The sequence below is a fragment of the Triticum urartu genome, chromosome 2A (genome assembly GCF_056163025.1).
Source record: "Triticum urartu cultivar PI428250 chromosome 2A, HENAU_Tu73, whole genome shotgun sequence".
NCBI classification, from domain to species: domain Eukaryota; kingdom Viridiplantae; phylum Streptophyta; class Magnoliopsida; order Poales; family Poaceae; genus Triticum; species Triticum urartu.
In genome coordinates this window covers 92,307,170-92,328,188 of record NC_141874.1, presented here as the reverse complement: position 1 = coordinate 92,328,188, position 21,019 = coordinate 92,307,170, and the positions used below count along the sequence as shown (strand labels likewise).

At 45.2% G+C, this 21,019-nt stretch overlaps 3 protein-coding genes and 1 pseudogene across 3 annotated transcripts; 3 read left to right on the top strand and 1 right to left on the bottom strand.

The window, feature by feature from the left end:
* The first annotated feature begins 707 nt into the window (after positions 1-707).
* LOC125535154 (uncharacterized) lies at positions 708-9,174 on the top strand (annotated as a pseudogene).
* A 269-nt stretch (positions 9,175-9,443) lies between these two features.
* On the bottom strand, positions 9,444-10,373 carry LOC147984007 (uncharacterized). Its single transcript, XM_087540948.1, has one exon. The coding sequence runs from the start codon at positions 10,371-10,373 to the stop codon at positions 9,444-9,446; it is 930 nt and encodes a 309-aa protein (XP_087397074.1).
* Positions 10,374-12,038: 1,665 nt separating this feature from the next.
* On the top strand, positions 12,039-12,458 carry LOC147984006 (uncharacterized). Its single transcript, XM_087539662.1, has one exon. It carries the CDS (start codon positions 12,054-12,056, stop codon positions 12,456-12,458), a length of 405 nt encoding a protein of 134 aa, XP_087395788.1. The 5' UTR covers positions 12,039-12,053.
* A 4,099-nt stretch (positions 12,459-16,557) lies between these two features.
* LOC125535925 (lipase-like) lies at positions 16,558-19,530 on the top strand. Its single transcript, XM_087543268.1, has 10 exons — positions 16,558-16,856; positions 16,987-17,066; positions 17,245-17,310; positions 17,436-17,483; positions 17,576-17,643; positions 17,724-17,796; positions 17,885-18,046; positions 18,183-18,377; positions 18,778-18,854; positions 18,960-19,530. Exons 1-10 carry the CDS (start codon positions 16,769-16,771, stop codon positions 19,174-19,176), a joined length of 1,074 nt encoding a protein of 357 aa, XP_087399394.1. The 5' UTR covers positions 16,558-16,768; the 3' UTR covers positions 19,177-19,530.
* Positions 19,531-21,019: the final 1,489 nt, after the last annotated feature.

Sequence of the window (21,019 nt, the reverse complement as noted above, 5' to 3'; positions counted from 1 at the left end):
ATGAAAATTAGTTCATCCTCCAAGGGAGAAGAAAGAAAACCAAGAGAGAAAGGAAAGAAGAGAAAGATTGAAGGAAGAAGCAAAGAGAGCTCCTTCCCAAGGTAGTGATGGTCCAGATCCACTACCTTGTCTCCTTCCAGCTCCGGTTCCACCATCTTTGGTGAGATTGTTTCAATCCCTAGCTCTTGAGCTCCAAATCTTGTTGTGTTCATCCAAGATTCAGAAATCTTGATGTATGAGATACTCTGGTGCTATCTAGAGAAGAATTTGTTGTATCCCAAATTTGATAATAGTGGAAGAGGATTTGGGTGGCTTCTACCCATGGTTTTTACCTTCAAGTTCAGGGAGGGTCCCACGTAAAAATGTGGTGTCTCTTTGTTGATGTTTGTTGCTGTCCACAAAGTTACTCCATAATCTCAGTTGCTTGATTGTTGCTGGAAGTGTTGCTCACAATGGCTCTGGAAGAAAGCGCTACTACAAGTGGCATGATAAAACTTGACTCTTCAAATTGCTCATTATGGAAGCACATGATGGAAGACATTCTTTATTGCAAGGATTTGTATGAGCCAATTGTGAAAGACAAGATACCCATAGGTGTCACGGAAGAAGAATGGAGAGTGTTGCACAGAAAGGCAGTAGGTATGATTTGATTGTACATCAACCATAATATTCTTCACCATGTTGCAAATGACACAAATGCGTATGAGATGTGCCAGAAGTTGGAGTCCATGCATGAGAGGAAGATATCAATCAACAAGGCCTCAGTGATTAAAACACTTGCAAAGCTTGAGTACAGAGATGGCACAAGTGTGACTGAGCACTTGAATGTCTTCCAATGCCATATAAATCCACTCTCAGCCATGAAGATCAACTTTGAGGATGAGGTGCAAACATTGTTACTGCTGAGTTCCATGCCTGATAGTTGGAACACGCTTGTTGTGTCACTTAGCAATTCAGCTTCGGGTGGGAAGCTGACTTTGGAGATGGTGAACAATAACATGCTGAATGAAGAAGCCAGAAAGAAGGAAAAGGGTGATGCCTCTTCTTCTGATGCGTATGTAGCTGAAACCCATTGGAAGAATGAGAACCATGGACGTAGCAATACAAGATTTAAGCAAGGTAGAAGTAAATCTAGGGAGAGATCTGAGTCAAAACAGAGAAAAGATATTAGTTGCTTTCATTGTGGTAATCCGGTTCACATAAAGAGCGAGTGCAGAAAGTACAAAAGAGAGCTTGTAGAGGGAAACTTGCAAAGAAAACCAAGCAGAAGGCTGAGAGCAGCTCAGCCATGACTGCAACATATGAGGACTACCTAGTCATTGAAGATGAAGAATGCTATAGTGTTGTTCGTGATGATGCCATGAGTTGGGTTGTGGATTCAGGTGCGTCCTTTCACATTACATCACACAAGGAGTATTTCACATCTTACACTAGTGGTGTTACTGGACAAGTGAGGATGGGAAATAGTGGTTTGTCAACAATTGTTGGCAAGGGCTCTATATGCATCGAAACAAATACATGTTGCAGATTGGTGCTCGATGATGTGAGGCATGTTCCCGACATAAGGCTGAATTTATTGTCAGTGGGCAAGCTTGATGACATCAAACATTCTAGTTATTTTGGTGAAGGTAGATGGAAGCTCACCAAAGGCTCTTTGATTGTGGCTCGAGGAAGTAGGCAAGGTAATCTCTATGTGACTAAAACCAAGTTGTTCAATGAGCTGTTGAACATTGCTGAGAAAGACACTTCGGTTTAATTGTGGCACAAGAGGCTTGGGCATATGAGTGAGAAAGGCATGCATGCTCTTGCTCGCATGAATTATCTCCCCGAGTTGAAAGGTGTATCCTTGAAACCCTGTGCACATTATTTTGTTGGCAAACAACATAGGGTTGCATTTCGTACACTCCCTGCACATCATGCAAAAAATGTTCTTGATACTGTGCATACTAATGTTCGCTCCATGACTGAAAAATATCATGGTGGGGCCCTTAAGGAGTTTCATGTCAAACTTGAGAGAGAAACTGGTAGGAAATTGAAGTGCGTGAGATCAAACAATGATGGTGAATATCGAGATCCTTTTGAAAGGTATTGCAGGAAGTTTTGCATCATGCTTGAAAAGAGTCCACCAAAGACACCTCAGCTAAATGGTCTTGCTGAGATAACGAACGGGACACTCACAGAGAGGGTCACAACTATGCTCTCTCATGCTCATTTACCTAATTCTTTTTGGGTTGAAGCATTGATGAATGCTATATATGTGGTTAACCTATCTCCCTCAGTTCCTCTTGCAGGTGATATTTCTCAGAGAGTTTGGTCAGGGAAGGAGGTACCATACAAGCACGTGAAGGTCTTTAGTTGTAGGGAATTTCTACATGTTCCAAGGGACGAGAGATCCAAACTTGATAGCAACACAAAGTAGTGCATCTACCTCAGCCAACCAAGTGAAGAGTTCGGCTACATGTTGTGGGATCCAACTAATAGAAATATTATGAGAAGCCGAAATGTGGTGTTCATTAAAGATGAAACAATAAAAGATATTAGGAAACCAAAGAAGCCAATAACCAACACACCACAGGTTGACATGGATCCAATCTGTACTTCTCTTGTGAAGGAAAATTATGGGGAAGATGATGACACTAAAGACAATGGAGATGCAACCAACCAAGGCAGTATAAGTCAAAGTGACGGGCAACCATCAAGTGATGATGATGATGATGATGTTGGTAATGATGATGCCAATGAAAATCCACTTGATTCACCACCAGTGCAGTAGCAAAGAAGAAGTGAATGAGGTCACATTCCTTCTTCTAAGTATCAGGCACATCAATGTGTTGATGACAGATGCAGGTGAGCCCTCATGTTATGAGGAGGCAATGTCTGATGAGAACAAGGATGAATGGTCAGAAGCCATGCAGGATGAGATGAAATCCCTATATGAGAATGATACTTTTGAGTTAGTGAATCTGCCAAAGGGCATGAAAGCACTGAAGAACAAGTGGATGCACAGAGTGAACACTGAAGAAAACACCTCACATCCAAGGTACAAGGCCAGATTGGTTGTGAAAGGGTTCGGTCAGAAAAGGGCATCGATTATGATGAGATATTCTCTCTGGTGAGCAAGATGTCTTCGATCCGAGTCGTGATTGGCATGACTGCCATCATGGACTTGGAAATTGAACAACTTGATGTGAAGACATCATTCTTGCATAGTGACCTGGAGGAGGAGATATACATGGAGCAGACAGAGGGATTCATGGTTACAGGCAAGGAGCACTTAATTTGCAAATTAAAGAAGAGCTTGTATGGCTTGAAACAAGCTCCTCGGCAGTGGTACAAGAAGTTTGAATCCTTTTTGGCTGGGCTTGGTTACCATAAAGCACAACCTAATCATTGTGTCTTTCTGAAGAGGTAGTTGATGATATGCTGATTGTTGAAAATGGCACAAAGATGATTGCTCTCTCAAGAAGGCATTGAGGATATCATTTACCATGAAGGATTTAGGACCGGCTAAGCAAATACTTGGCATGAAAATCTCCCGTGATAGATCAAAGAAGCTGATTTGACTCTTACAGGAAAGATACATTGAGAAGGTACTTGAAAGGTTCAATATGAAAGATGCAAAATATGTTAGCTCTCCACTTGCAGGCCATCACAAACTGAATTCAAAACAATGTCCTACATGCAAGAAGGAGAAACAACAAATGAGAAAAGTACCTTACCAATCTGCCGTGGGCAGTTTGATGTATGCCATGGTATGCACTAGGCCTGATATTGCCTATGCAGTTGGAGTTGTTAGCGGTTCATGACAAATCCAGGAAAAGCTCACTGGGAAGTAGTGAAGTGGATTCTCAGGTATCTCAAGTGAACTTCTACATCTTGTTCATGCTTTGGAAGCGGTGATCCTGTATTGCAGGGCTATACATATGCAGATTATGCTAGTGATAAAGATCGTAAGAAGTCCACATCTGGATACCTGATGACTTATGCAGGGGGGCAGTGCCATGGCAATCAAGATTGCAGAAATGTGTTTCTACATCAACTACAGAAGATGAGTGCATAGCAATAGTTGATGCTGGCAAGGAAGTTTTGTGGATGAAGAATTTCTTGCAAGAGCTTGGCATGAAGCAAGAGAAATATGTTAAGTGTTATTCATCCCGCTAAGAATTCAAGCTATCACTGTTGAACCAAACACATTGGTTTGAGGTATCATTGGATTCGAGATGTTGTGAGTTCCAAGTTGCTGAAACTTGAGAAGATCTATATCAATGACAATGGTTCTGATATGATGACCAAGTTATTGCCAAATGAGGAGCTACAAGCATGTTGCAAGGTAGTGGGCATGGCGGTGCCCCCTCATGAGTCGGAGGGGGAGATTTGTTGGGATATCCCCCTCATGTGGGCTGTGAGAAGATGACCATTTGAGGCCTTTTAGGCAGCCCAAAGAGGTGCAGAAGCCCACTACCCATTAGGGTTATGACCTAGGGTCATTTTGGACTTTGCACTGAGAGGATGGGAAGGCTTTACGCTCCAGCTAGCAGCCGCCACCAAGAGGGACGAAAATTAGTTCATCATTCAAGGGAGAAGAAAGAAAACCAAGAGAGAAAGGGGAGAAGAGAAAGATGGAAGGAAGAAGCAAAGGGAACTCCTCCCCAAGTTTGTGATGGTCCAGATCCACTACCTTGTCTCCAAGCTCCGGTTCCATCATCTTTGGTGAGATTGTTCCAATCCCTAGCTCTTGAGCCCCAAATCTTGTTGTGTTCATCCAAAATTTAGAAATCTTGATGTATGCGATCGTCTAGTGCTATCTAGAGAAGAACTTGTTGTATCCCACAACTGATAATAGTGGAAGAGGATTTGGGTCGCTTCAGCCCGTGGTTTTTCCTCCAAATTGGAGGTGGGGTCCCATGTAAAAATTTGGTGTCTCTTTTGTTGATGCTTGCTGTGTTCAGAAAGTTACTCCTACCACAAGACACTTGCATGAGCAGTGTCTTGTTATCTAAGTAATATTTTACCTCCATATATGTTGCTGGATATGTTTTCTTCCGTGTTAAGTAACGGTTTTTGAATTAGTACATGATGTGGTGTTGGGATTGCTTTGTTTCCGCTGTAGTTTTTAGTTAACCACAAGTGCATTTGTGTTCTAATTCTCATCACGAACAAGAGCGCTGGAGGGGAGAGGAGGAAGAATATGATGGGCACACGTCTCCGCGTCCAGCAAGATCAAGTCACGAGGGCTCGCTGCCATCAAGACCTATCCATGCCGCCATTTTCTTCTCTACTCGCGAGACCAAGTAGTACTCCAACTCTCAAGTAGTACTTCATATCGTGTGAGGAGTTGGGGGCTTTCTCGTCCAAATTCTAGTGCAAGCACATATATTGGTATCTGTGCTAGAATCTATGCGCACTATATATTGGAATGGAGCGAGTATTGAATGACAATAATGCCCTATGGCATGTTCGATCATTTCACCGAACACATGGTGCATGCGGTGTTCGGCATGGACGACGCCAGTCGATGAAGAGGATATGGAACTAGGGTACCACCAGCTAGGCAAGGGGCCAGTCACGTCGTCCCCGCAAATGAAAAGTTAACCACTCGAGCCTAGGTGCCAGCCTGATACCGCGTCGACTTGAAAGATAAGGCAACATTGATCCATTGGCACACGACCATCGTTCGACCCGGTGGCACAAACCCACCTTTAATCTGATGTGAGCCATGTAAACCTAGCTCGAGCATGTATATAAGGCGAGTTAAGAGGATCCAAGACATTCTAGAGACATCTAGAGACAACCACCATAAACAGGAGTAGGGAATTACCTCTCTGGGGAGGGCCCGAACCTGGGTAGATCGCTTGTCTCATATGCTACCATCTCGGTCTGCAACTCGCATACCCCCAACCCCGCACACGCGAACAAATCTTCCGTCACTCGGCAGTACTACCAGTGTCAGAACGCCGGCAGTCAGGGGTGTACATGGGCGGTGGACGGGGTTATTGGGTCCTAGATTCGTCGTCCAAAGGGCAGGGGACGGCGACATCAATGTGGGACGCCTTCGGGTGGAAAATACTGACGAAAGAGGAAGGGAAGCGGCGGCGAGTACAGACTGTATGAAGGTGGAGCAGACGGACTCTGTGGAGGTGGAGCAGCGGCCTAACGATAGGAGGACAAGCAGGGCGATGAGGTAGAGCGGCCGAAGGTCTAGCACAACCCATGCGATGTTCGAGGTGGGTGTGGTGACGGCGTCGGGGTCCGGGTGAGGGTAGAGAGAGTGGAGAAGGAGGGGTGGGTGGGTAGGGAGGGGTCCGGGTGAGGTAAGGTAATCATGCCGACGTGGCAGATTGTCCGAACATCCCTTACTCCTCCCCATGATTTGACACCGCTAGCAGAGTAGGGAAGATAATAGGCAGAGTGTACTTGCCTAGTGAAGTATGGGAGCCCATTGGAGGCCTAGTTTTCTACGGACAGTACGATCCCGGCATATTGGGGGGAAGGGAGTAGGGGAACCTGTTATAGATGCTTCTATGGCTGAAATAGAAAACACAAAAATGGGTTGTCCTGATCTTATTAACACTTTCGGATTTTTTTAAGTATACAAACTCACAAAGGGGTACATATACTCGGACATATGTACTACCTCTGTTCCTAAATATAAGACGTTAAACTGCCAAAACGTCTTATGTTTAGAAATAGAGGATGTACATATTAGACATTCTCCAAGGCGTAAATAACATGTCAGTAGTTATATACAGATCTTTACACTCGAAATATACGTATGCACTAGATATTTCCCTAGAATAGTACTGTAACTTTTCTACTGGTTGAAATTAATTAGAACACTGCTGCAAAAATTGTCATGCAAACTTAACGGTCCGAACTAAGAAACCAGCGCTGTTATAACCTACTGAAAGCATGTCTACCTTTCTACCTTTCTTAAACATTATGATCTTACACACCATCTAGGATTTGTGATTTATATAATACCCATATATAATTAAATGAATGCATATATACATACTTCAGGATGTTCACCCGCAACAACAGAATGGATTACCAACTGTTCTTTAACACAAGGGGAGCTTTTAGACCTGTGGGCTGGAATGGACTGGTTGCAGTACTATGCCTTTTTGATGTTTTCGTGATCTTCTGGAAGGAAAATTATCTGTCTGATATGATGCTTCTACTATCGATGGTAATGATATTTGCAACTGCACGATTCCTGTCTGGGCTGACACTGAACATATGCAATCCGCTACGCCGTGCCACATCACTTTGGAGCCCCTTGGTTGCAATCCTACTGATGGTTCCCCCTCTGTCCAACGAAGTTATAGGCCCATCGACTAGTTGGATTGTATTCACAGCACTACTTGTGCCAGTGCTATTGGTAACAATAAGCAGGCTACAGTTCACCAGAATCGTCAAACTAGCGGATAGTATTCTTGGCATCAAACATGAAATTTGGTGCCGAGTTGTTATAAACTTGTGGATGATTGCTGCGCTAGGGATACAGGTGTACATGCTACACTTAGATCCATTCATGGACATGTCTATTATCATGATGGTCCAAGTGTGTGCCTTGGTGGTGGTGTCATTTGGCAACTTCCAGGTTCCAGCAGCAGTGTTGCGTATCTGCCTAGCAAGCTTGAGATTACATCATAAGTACAAGGATGATGAACAGAACCTGGCAGCATCTCTTAAAATCTTCTATTGGATGGTGCTTGGACAAGGAATCCTTTATGTTGTGGCTTGCATTCTCGAGTTCTTTTCTTTCATCCCTCGGAGATTCCTTGTCCATTGTGGTCGGTTTAGAGGTTACTGGGGATCTGTCGATCTGTACTATGCATATGCCCTGGAGAAATGCATGCAAGAAGGTGTGCTTGCTCCAAAGAAGATCAGCCTGAGCAACTTTGCCATGGATTCTGTAAATTCGGATTCATCCAAGAATTAGCTCCACGGTATTCGTTTGATGCACAGCTTTCTGCAATGGGAGCCAACCAAGGCACAACTACTTTCAACACTCACTACTTCTACCAAGACGGTGGCTAGAATAATCAGAATGTTGGATCGGACAAGTCCAAAGGATACAGGTATCAGAATATATGCTGCGATGGTCACCACTGAACTTGCAAAGAACCTTCGTGTGGTCACTATCCCTGGTACAGTGCAGCTTGTATCTGCACTTCTTGACACTGATATCAGACTGAAAAGAGGAAATCCACTCCTAGACACATACCATGAACAAGAAGAAATACATGATCCAGTTGTCAATACAGAAGATACCCAACAAGCAGCTGACAACCAATTGCAGAAACGAAGCAAACTTCTGGTTCTGGACACTGAAAATCTGATGCAAACACAAACGAGCTCGACCCAACAAGTTGGCATCTACAAAAAGAAGTCCTTCATGCTCAGATGCTGGCAGCGATTTTCAGAATTCTGGTCAATGCCCAAGGATCAGCTGCTCACAGACCACGATCTTCTGCCTGCACTAGCCATGTCAATTATAGACAGTCTTGCTAGCTGTGATCAAGACATTTGTGTGGAAATCAGCAAAGCAGATTACCTCATTCCGAAGATCATCGGATTCACAAGCTACAGAAGTGACACGATGAATACTGAGGCACAGCAGAAGATCCTGCTGAAATCATCACTGAAGGTGCTGCAAAGGCTAACAAGCATTGGTGGGGAAATCGGCACAACACTGCGGTACAAGATATCAAAACATCCCTTCCTATTGAGTAACCTCTCAGACATCCTTGGAGACAACAGCAGCAGCCAGGAATCAAGGAAGTTGGTTGCGGAAATCCTCAGAAACATTGCCATTGATGAGAAAACGAGGCAGGACATTGGTTGCGTCGAAGTGATCATTACCAAGCTGGTGCAGGCATTTCTTTATGCAGAAGGAACCATGAATACCAATGCTGATCACTTGCTGCGAAAGGTCGCCGGGCAAGCACTGGCCATGCTGACAATAGAAAGTGTCCATAACTGCTTGGTTATATTGAAGGAACCAGAGTTGATGAAGGAACTCAAAACTATGATCCTGATCCATGATAATAAGTACATATATGTGGCGGCAAGTGTGTTGAGTAATCTGTGCATGCACGCTCGATCCAAGCTCTAAGAGTCAGACCTGCAGGAGTTATCTCATACCTTACGAGAGGTGACCGCTGCTAATTCAAGCAATATGTGCACTATTACAGATGGATAACAAAATTTACTATTACCGCTGAATTATATAGATAGAGCTATGTATCATCTTTTGACTGATAGTGATACATCTCATTACAGGTGTTTTTTTTTGAATTTTCACCGGGGGGAGGGGGGCCCCTCCACCACCTGAATATATAACCCAAAAAAAGGACCATGGCCCTGAGTACAGAGATGTAAAGATATACAAGGGTGAAATAGGGAGGGGAAGAGGGAGAGGGGGGGGGGGGGACTACTCAACCCCTAAGAGCAGACAGCCATACGTCAATATGAGCACGGTCTCCGATGGGCAGCCTCGTCCGCCAAAGAACGGCATCGTCGCGGCAGGCTTTTAAGGTGACTGCAAGGGACTGCCGGTCATTGCGGAAAACAACCGCATTCCGACGTTTCCAGAGCCTCCAGCAACAGAGGAGAATGAAGGCAGCGGGCGACGCCCCCCCCCCCCCCCCCACTGCAGGAGACGCGTCTAGGCGGTGGATGGACTCCACCGTCCTTCCCTCCGTGGAGATGCCGAGGCATCGCCAGAACTTAGCCGCAAAGGGGCACCCGAAGATGAGGTGGTTTGCAGTCTCAAGCGCGGCCGCGCAGCAGGGACACCCAGCTTCCGCCACCGTCAGGATGGTTTTCCGCAGGAGCACATCCCGCGTATGAACGCGAGCCAGGGCCAGCAGCCAGCCGAAGAACGCAACGCGCGATGGAGCCCGGGACGACGAAAGGAAGGGCTCCGGCGACCATGTTGTCCCCCCAAAGCGAGCAAGGGTGTAAACCCCCTGCGAGGAGAGTTTCCCCTTTGGTCCCGAGCAAAGGACAGCCACCCTGGAATCCGGGCCATCATGGGGCGGCACCCCCTCCATGAGACGCTGAACGGCGGCGCACTCGCGCATCGCCAAGGGAGTTAGCCGGGGAACGAGAATGGCGCGGACGCCGCAGTGTCGGGCCTCCCAGACCGACACTTCCCGGCGAAGCGCATGCGAGAATAGGGCGGGGAAGGCCACGACGAGCGCCCCGCATGGAAGCCACCGATCATGCCAAAACGAGGTTTTCCTGCCGTCCCCCTCCACGACCCTCGTAAGGGCCCGGTAGGCCGGCAACAGGTCGAGGAGGGACTGCCAATGCTCGCCGGGGAGAGGGGGACGACCAGGGGCCAGGAGGGATCCTCCTCCCATCAGGCTCCAGACCCAACTAGCCCACCGAGAAGGCGCCGGGGAGTGTAGCCTGTGAAGCAGCTTGAGCAGGAGGCAGTCGTTCTGATCCCGGAGAGACCGGACGCCGAGGCCCCCCTCGGCCTTGGAGCGGCAGACACGCTCCCAGGCAACCAAGCACTAAGCACCCGACGCCCGGTTCGCCACGCTCCAGAGAAACGCCCGTCGCAGCGCATCAAGGCGATCCAGAACCGCCCATGGAAGTCGCATGGCCCCCATAGAGTACGTGGGGATGGAGTCGATGACGGCATTGATCAACACCAATCTGCCCGCCGGCGAGAGCAGCCGCGCCCGCCACCCGGCCAGGTAACGGTCTACCTTAGCGAGCATGGGGGCGAAGTCTTCTAGCTTGAGCTTGTCGGATGAGAGAGGCAAGCCAAGGTACGATTGTGGGAAGGCCCCCACAGTGCACTCGAAGGACGCCAGGACGGAGTCGAGGACCCCACTCTCAACGTTCATCGGCACGAGCATGCTTTTGGCGAAGTTGATGATGAGGCCGGTAGCCGCCGTGAAGAGGTCGAGGATGACCCGAAGCCGAGCAGCCGCCGCGGGATCAGCATGCATGATGATCAGAGTATCATCCGCGTACTGGAGGACCACCGCCGGCGCCCCATCCACCAGAGGGTGACAGAGAGCCCCGTCGCTCCTGATCATGCGCTGGAGGACGTCCGCGACCAGGAGGAACAGGTAAGGGGAGATGGGATCCCCCTGACGCAGCCCGCTCCGGACCGCAAACCAGCGCCCCGGCACGCCGTTGAGAAGGACCGCGGCCTTGGAGGAACGGAGGATGAGGTCCATCCAGTCACACCAGAGAGCCGGGAACCCCCGAACCTCCATGATCCGGCGAAGGCTCGGCCATGCGATGGAGTCGAATGCCTTAGCGAAGTCCAGCTTGAACACAAGCGTGGGAGCCCCCCGCCGGCGGCAGCACTACACCAGCTCAACCGCATACACAAAGTTCTCCGAGATGCTGCGCCCGGACAGGAACCCAGACTGGTCCTCATCAATGATAACCCCGATCTGCGATTGGAGCCGAGAGGTCAACCCCCGACAGAGGATTTTCAGATCCCCGTTCTGAAGCGAAACAGGACGGAAATCGCCGGGGCCCGGCACGCCATCCTTCTTCGGGAGCAGGGCAATGAGAGCACGGTTGATCCCGTCGAGAGAAGCCACGCTGCGGTGGACGTCGTCGAAGAGGCGTTGCAGGTCGTCCGCGACCGCCGGCCAGGCGGCCTGGTAGAATGCGGGACCGAGCCCGTCCGGCCCCGGCGCGCTCGTCCGGTCCAGGGCGAAGACAGCGGCCCGGATCTCCGCCCGGGAGAAGGGGGCCACCAGGGGAGCGCCGTCCACCCGTGGAGCCGCGGCGTAGAGGGCAGCCAGGTCGAACCCCCAGTTAGTAACCGGGGCTCGCCCTAGCAGGGCGGAGTAGAAGCGGCGTAGCGCCGCCTCCTTGGCCTGGTGCGCCACAAGCTCAACGCCATCCACCACGAGCACGCGGATGGCGTTGCACCGACGACGGTGAGAGGCGCGGGCGTGGAAGAAACCGGTGTTTTCGTCGCCCTCCGCCACCGCTCGGCACTTCCCGCGCTACCGCCAGTAGGCGGCCTGCCGAGAGACCGAGCCCGCCAGGTGTTGGAAAGAATAATGGGCGCGGATGGGGCAGAACTAGAGATCTTGATTGGACTTAGTTCACATACATGTAAAGTTATTCCTGAAGAGTTCACGCGACAACTAGATAATGATCCGATTAAGCAGAGATTTCTGAAGAGGCTTGTCGACATACTGAATGCAAATATGAAACCTAGCGCTCATTGTCCTGGAATCAGGAGGGTGATACTTGAGCAAGTCATACACTTGATGGAGTGCAATCCTCGCTATGCAGATTGCTTCAACGAATTCAAGATAATTGAAGCACTATCAAGGGTAGAACAAACAGTGTCAAAAGCTGAGAACTACAAGCTCTTCATGGCTGATGCAGGTTTCATGGAGTACAGCACGCCTATGTCTGCTCTTGTGGCAAGAGCAAAAGAGCTTATGTCTCGTGACTGACTACAATTCAACCGTAGATCAGTAGATGGCAGTAGGAGTTCTGAACACATTTGATTTCTCATTTCATAAGCAAGTTGTAGGAGATTCTCCATCCACGATTGCAGTGTATTGTATGTTGCAGTACAGTAAGGGACTCCGTCGATTTTGTTAATATTTTTTGCTAGAACGTGCATCTATATGGATGTCATATTTGTGTTAGAAGAAATGCCAACAAAACGTGAAAATGAACAGAACCGTCGACAGTGGCGTCGACTGAAAGACAAAACAGTCAAATAAAAGAACCACTCTCTGATGCATCTGGTGGGTTTCGAGTGAATATTTCTTCACCTTGTTCCAAGACATCAATGTTTTGGCATAAACTGTTACAGGGAAATTCTCATTAGGTTGGTACCGATGCAATGAAGGATTGTGTCTCAAAACAAATGTCCAATGTTTAGAAGAAAATATAGGATTATGCATCTAGGTTACGACAACAGGGTTGAAGAGAGGAAGATAGTACCGTAGTACGATGTCAACGCACATATAATCTTGCAAATAATAAGTCTGCTTCATGTGGACAGGTTGGCATATGACATGAAGCCAGAGGGCAAAATCTGTGAGCGTATCCAGGAGGCGATGTCGGATAGTCCATGGCGAGAGTAGCGCGAAAGAATGGTTATGAATACTTTTCAAGATATGGAGCCATACAAACATGGCTTTTTCAGAAATAAGACAATATATTTTGTGGTGCATGGTCCCAATGTTGCAATTCGAGCCTAAAAATGTCCAGGTCTGATTGGGTGATGGTCTGCATTGTTTCAGTAATTCAGTGTGACATTGAGCAGTCGAGACTCACTCAAGACGCACCGAATTCAGTGCAGATGTTAGAGACTCCACAAGTTTGTGCTGCTAATTGGCCGGCTAATGATGATATATTATCTAAGTTTAGTCACGGGTGGTAAAGCCTATAATAAACGATTTTAACTAGCAACAGGATCCGCACAGGGACATTGTGAAGTCTAGGTTTATGCCAACACCACGAAAGCTGAACTTTTCTGCCACCCGCCTCGAGGTTGGCCATTAAACACTGCCGCAGTCAGCAGCGATCCCCCAGAAACCACTGATATTTGCTTCTCGGATCAATCCCCGCTGCCGATTTGAGTATAGAAAGGTGCCGGACTGCCTATGTCTATGTGAACCCAAAAAGTATGGTGATAAAATGGCCCTAACATCTCGAGGGCCACCAGTGGTGCCGGAGGCCGGAACGCCGCCGGTGCCAAGGGAGGAGAGGGGGGAAGAGGGGAAGGTAAACAGCACCTGCGGAGCTGGGATGTTGGAGATCCGCGCCGAGCTGATCGCCCCCATGGCGCGGAGGCGGAAGCGAGGCACCTTCGCCTGCTCCTTTCCGGTCGCCGGTTACGCTATTGTTTTCTTTTATCTATATCTATACCAATATAAAAAAACCTAGATGGGCAGATTCAAACCATCTCAACCGTCAAATCATGTTATCTAGCGATTCAAATCGCTCCAATATTAAACACCAAACACGTTTAACGCTCTAATTACCCACCACTGCCATTGATTATAAACACGTTTTTACTCAATGCTATCCCTTGAAATCTGTCATATAATTAATACCCTACCATTCCTGCGAAAAAGTAATTGATATTTTACCAAATACCAACGTGCAGCAGATATATCTTATCTAATATGACATGCAACTAATATCCTATCTAATATGCACGTACATTATTACTAGTTTAAGAAAAGACACCATAAAGACATCTTAACACATGTTTATACTAGTGTAATTATTTATTTATTTTTTATTGAACATAGAAGTACATAGCACTCATATTTTTTTGTAAAACTTTCCATCCACTCATCAATTGTGAATACATCCAGATCCATAGACGTACCACTAGAGGCACTGGAAACGAGTCAAATGTGTGTCGCTCTCATCGTTCTTCCTCGACAGAGTCGGACAAACCTTGTTGTGGTAAATAGTTATACTAAGACCCCACTAAACCAACCACGTCGATGAATAAAAGTATAGATCTAAAGGATCCATGTTGTAGACACATGAATATAGACGAACAAAGATCGGATCCAACTAGATTCACCGAAAAGAAATACCAACTAACCCCGTATGATCCGTCGAACACACACCTTCACATGTCCCTCGACAACACTAGAAGCACCTACTTATAAATAACCTCACAACAAGATACAACCTATTGGTGAAGACGATATTTCTTAGCTTGAGATCGAATAAGTTTGTGTAAATAATAAGATCCAAATATTTGAAAAAATATTAAAGAAGAATCTGAATTATGCTTGTGGCGAGTAGTGACAAAAAAATTGAGTGCTTCAAAAGTTTGACCACGGAATGTCATTTGTGAAAATCGTGAAACTTCCTAACAGGAGTTTTCTAGAAAATTAAAATCTTTTTTAGTTTTCTGATTTACTGTTCATGTGAGCTCGCAAAAGAGGACTTTCGGCAATTGACTCTGTTATTTTTATTTCTATAACAAGTAATGTTAGCACGTGCAAACAGAGTGTAGCTCAGATGGTAAAGTTTTTTGTGATGGACCATCTATCAAGGTTCAAGTTCTACACTTAGCACTTGTGCTCGCATTTTTCTGGACTAGTAAATACACACGTGCAATGCGCGTTGATATTAAGAAGGAAATTAATTGCACATTGATAGTAGGTAGGATATCAACTACACATTAGTTATGTGATTCGCACAAAAGTTGCGAAGCATCTGTCCCCGAGCTCAAATGCTACCTGATGAAGAGTAAAAGCGAAAGAAGAAAATAGTAAACAAGTTTAAAAAATTCTAAAAGTTTTGATGATAGACTTTGACAAATGTTTTGTATGCATGCAAAAATTCAAGCATGAAATGACATTCATGGACAATAATGGCAAAAAAACATATATTGATGATAAAAAGTGCTAGTATTGAAAATATTTTAGAGTGTTGATTTATTTTCATGACTTTCACGAATGTCATTTTGCGCTGAAATTTGGTAAGCATGCAAAATATTTGTCAATGTTTGTAAAAAATATGTTTATTTTATTTATTTCAACTATTATTTTTTTACCGTTTATCATGGTACGTTTGAGCTCGGGTTCAAAATTGGGCTTTAGATATTTAACATGATATTAGTTGCACGTTCAACACTTATCATTGGAGCAATATAGGCCGTCGGATTGATATGATGGCCGAAATTAATTAAATATACCCCTTTGGGTATTCTCTATATTGATATGGATACAGATTTATTTTAGCCTTTTTCATTATGATTGTTGAGTGGAAGGAAACGTTACCCTCACCTACGATGCGTTTACGGCTTATCTATATCTATATCTATACCAATATAAAAAGATCCAAATGGGCAGATCTAAACCATCTCGACCGTCAAATCATGTTATCTAGCGGTTCAAATCACTCCAATGTTGAGCACCAAACACGTTTAACGCTTTAATTATCCACCACTGTCATTTGTTATAAACACGTTTTGACTCAACGCTATCCCTTGAAATCTGCCATATAATTAATATCATACCATTCTCGTGAAAATGTAATTGATATCTTACCAAATACCAACGTGCAACAGATATATCTTATCTAATATAACGTGCAACTAATATATTATCTAATATAAACGTGCATTGCACGTGCATCATTACTAGTTAGCTCGAAGAGGCTGATGCAATGTGCGCGTGTGCAGATGAGTACATGTGCAGGTGAACATCGAAACTGCTGGACGGACGACATTAGCTGGCCGAACCCCACGCGATGCAGGAATAAACAGTGTTGTCTGCTTTTGCTCTACCGTATCAACGGCTTGATGTGTAGTGTCGTCCGCTGATCGTCCAAATCTGTCGTCGGTGTAGCAGCGCTCGGTGAACATTCACGATTGTACTGCATTAAATAAATAAAAACACGCGTGCACCGGTGCACGGCGCTGCCACTAGAAAAACCAACCTGTGACATCTCTGGGTAACGTTGACACGTCAACCCTGACACCCAGTGTAACGTTGGCACGTCACACCCAGACCCCACCACCCAGGCCACGGGCAGAGTACTCTGCTAGAACTCCTGCTTGACTTTCCATGGCCGATTCCGGTGACACAGTCCAACCAAACACGCACCAACACGACAGCGACCCGAGCAGAGCCGTGGCGCCCCGCCTCATCCCACCCTCCTTCCTCATCCCTTTCTTGCTTGATCGGCCTCGCCTCTTCATCCTCCGCCCAAGTTTTCAAGCACGCATCGTTGGTCCTTAATCGGTTCTCCGCGCCCGATTTCCCCGCGCTTCTAAATGGGGAGTCGGCGGTGGGTCGCGGCGGCGGCGGCGGCCATGGTGGCCTTCTTGCTGCTGTCCGCAGCCTCGCACGGAGGACGGAGAGGTATTTCTCTGTTCGCCGTACAACTTTTGTGATTGTGTTAGCATCTCCTTTTGGGCGCAAGCTCCAGTCTACCAGAAATCTGTTCCCAGATTCCGTCGTATGAACAAAATGCCCTGATTATCATTCACAGGACCCAGTTTCAACAGCAACAACCGGACTTTTGTTTTTAATTATACCCTAGCGAAGACTATTGTGGAATATGCTTCAGCTGTAAGTTACTTCGTCCTCTTTTCTCTCAACCTGTCATGCGTTCTAGGCTCTTGTATTATCATTCGCACATTACAAATTTGTAATTAAATATTGGAATTCCGTTTTATTTCGAATTTCTTGTGTATATTTATATATAACCAAAATTAATTTATGCTCATATTATCTTTCTCATTCTTAGGTGTATATGACGGACCTAACAGCTCTATATACATGGACGTGCTCAAGATGTAATGACTTGACTAAAGTGAGACAACTAATTGTGTCGTCTTGTTATTTATCTTGTCTAATTGTGTCGTTTGGTTTACTTTTAAGTTCAACTACTAAAAATAACTCACTACCGATGTCGCCGGGTATCTTATTTCAAAACAGGGCTTTGAGATTAGGTGTATAATTGTCGATATCCAGAACTGCTTGCAGGTCTGTATGCTACATTGCTACAACCTTAATTTACATGGTAAAGTTTGTTCCCCACGGGACTAAAATATTCTTGCGATTAAATAACCTGACAGGCATTCATTGGTGTTGATCATAATCTCAATGCTGTAATCGTTGCAATCAGGGGAACTCAAGAGAACAGGTTTTGGAATAATTTGGCATAGCTTTACTGGCTTTTGTGTTTATGTCCCTCTCTGTTCACTTCTAAATTATCTCATTCAGTGTACAGAACTGGATTAAGGACCTGGTATGGAAGCAGGTTGACCTAAACTATCCAAACATGCCTGATGCGAAGGTCTTTGGCACGAACTTGAGATATATACTCTGTTTATATAGGAGTAGCTGTTATTTATTTTCTGATGAGGTTTATGTTCTGGTTAAAGGTCCACACTGGATTTTACTCTGCTTACAATAATACACTTTTACGTCCAGCCATCACAAATGCTGTTCGCAAGGCAAGAAGATTGTATGGAGATATTAGCATAATAGTTACAGGGCATTCGATGGGAGGAGCTATGGCTTCTTTCTGTGCACTTGATCTCGCTGTAAGTGCCCCCGCGATTATGTTATTGGCATAAGGCTCACCTTTTGTTTTGGTGAACAAGGGAATACTATCTTTCGACATTAAACACTTCTGTATTTGCTGATTCATGATCTCTGAAATGTTCCTCCCATTTACAGATTAGCCTTGGAAGTGACACTGTTCATCTCATGACTTTTGGGCAACCACGTATTGGCAATGCTGCCTTTGCCTCCTACTTTGAACAATATGTACCCAGTGCGATCCGAGTGACACATGAACATGATATTGTGCCTCATTTACCCCCTTATTTCTTCTTCCTCCCGCACCTGACATACCACCACTTCCCTAGAGAGGTATGCCCCTGCATAAACCTAGAAATTGCATGACTTGATCATTGTAAAAACTCTCTCAACATTATATGCTCATTGTTCTTTTCAACCAAACGCACTCTAGATATTTTTTTACTTGGACACTGTCGACAGACACAGCATCAACAGGACGCCTGGTGCTCCCAAAGTGATATAAACATCTGCATGATGTGTAATACAATTGAACATCAGTTACCATGCAAAACATTTGTCACCACGCATTACTATTTTGATGAAATGCAGTAGTTTACCATTGTGTTGTCTCTGTTTGAAGAACCAGACTATCTATACGAACATTTCGCTCTGAATCGATTTTGGAAAGATCTCTTACTATATATCTGTTATACATCCTTGAATCACCATCCACTGTGCATTCAAATTTAAGGTATGGGAACATGATGTTGATGGCAACAGAACCTTCCGAGTTTGCGACGGCAGCGGAGAAGATCCAGATTGTTGCAGGTGGGGGCCCATTCATTTCTCTGGTAGCGATTTGGTTAACTCACCCTGTCTCCTGTTTCGAAGTCCTAACACCTGTTCGGCTGCTCCCTGTCTCTGCATTTGCAGGAGTGTGTTTGCGTTGTTCTTGAGCGCCTCAGACCATCTGACCTACATGGGTGTTGAGATAGCAGCAGACGACTGGAGCACCTGCAGAATCGTCATGGCCCAGAGCGTCGAACGGCTCCAATTGTATCTTAAGAGTAATGTTATCACGTGGAAGAACCCTGTCGATATCATCATTGCAGATCATAGCGTGCAGACTGATCCGAGCAGTTCCAGCTAGTCATTATTCATACAAGCTGGTGTATAGTGTTGTCAGCATTTGCATGGTTTTAGGCATTCAGCCAATGGGATGGTTTCAACATTTTTAGCATGACAGATATGTGGTTCTTTTATCTGTAGCTTGTAAATGTAGAGAGATGTGCAGAAGCAGAACACCAAAGTGTCATAGGGACAAGTTTCTCAGAATCTTGGGTCCGGTGGTAGTACATGACTAGGTTTTTTTTGGAAGTGTTAAAATTTTGTTGAATATGTGTATAGGACTACAGTTAGGCTACACAAGAGATTTAGGTGTTTGAGTCAAACATTTGTAATATGAGCTTATTATTATATAAAGGCACCACGGGTAGCCAAAATAGACTATGACGGAGTTGGTAGCGTAGACACGAGATTAACAGGGGGACGGTCCGAACACTCTCGTGGCAGGGATGTTTGGCGGCCTGCCCTGGCGGTTTGTTGTCGATCTGTATATACTATGTATATACTATGTTTTTTTCTGAAAGGATGTATATACTATGTTGATTTTGAACCTTGTTAACAAATATCGTCTCTTTTGTATTTTTAACATGAAGTCAGGAAGTATGAACTACATCAAGTAACCGTGGGCGCGGGACCAAGGGGCGCGAGCTCACCAACAATCAGGGTCGAGCCATGTAATTGTAGCTTATCTAGGTATATATAAGGCGAGATAGGGGCCTTCTCAGGGATCTGACACGTTCTATAGATCATACTATAGCTAGGTTCTCATCTACCACTATCTTCTTTCTTTCCACCGTCCGGCTGAGAGCTTGTAACCTAAGAAACTAATCTCCCCAATGATCCTTTTGATCGCTATGAGTGCTGGAGGCAATACAACCACCAAAGGTAGGACCATAGGAGTAGGGTCTTACCTTCTCCCGGAGGGCTAAAACCTGGGCAAATCTCATGTCTCCTGTCTTACCATCCCAATCCGCCGCTCACACCTCCTCCGAATAAATATGTCGCCGCTCAATAACACTGACGGTCTTGAAATACTGACAACCATAATGGTCATGATAGGATCGACAATCTTGTCGTCAAGAACATTGAGAACAATACCTTTGAAGAGGGTATCAGTAGCCTAGAAAGCTTTCTCATCTTCAGGAGTAAATGGTCCTTGTGGCTTTCCCTTGAAGGTTTGTGGTTAGCCAAAGAACTTCCTTGTGTGCCATTCCTCGTAATTCACACCCTCAAACACATGAAGTTTGAGGGTTGCAGCAAAACAGTTGGAGAAATTGCCAATGATAAGGTTTTTTGATTGTTGAATATGTGAGAAATTTTCCAATAATTTTAATCCAAAAATGCGGCAAATAAATCATGATTAACATACCAAACATGAATAAAGAAAAGAACATCAGTGCTACTCAAACTAGTCATGTAAGATAAAAGTAACATGTCTAGATCACATGCTAGTACAAGAATTCCAGAAGCAATCCCTAACAAAAGGGAAAAGACGCATAGGGTGACCTGACCGGGCCGGCCCCTCAACGGACGGCAGCATTGTTACAAATTTTAAAATCCCGAGCATTTTTAAAATCACACGAAATCATTTTTGAAAATGTGAGATGATTTTTAAATTATTTTTTGAAAAACACGAAAAAATAGAAATACAGAACATTTTTTTGGAAAAAACAGGAAAACTATTTTGAAAATGTGAGCAAAAATTGAATTTCAAACGTTTCTTGAAAAACACGAACATAATTAGAAATTCCGAACATTTTTTAAAATATGAAAAAATATTGAAATTCCTAATACTTTCTGAAAATGGGAAAAATTTAAAAACACAAAGAGAATTTGAAATTATGAACAAAAATTAAAAAAATGTGAAT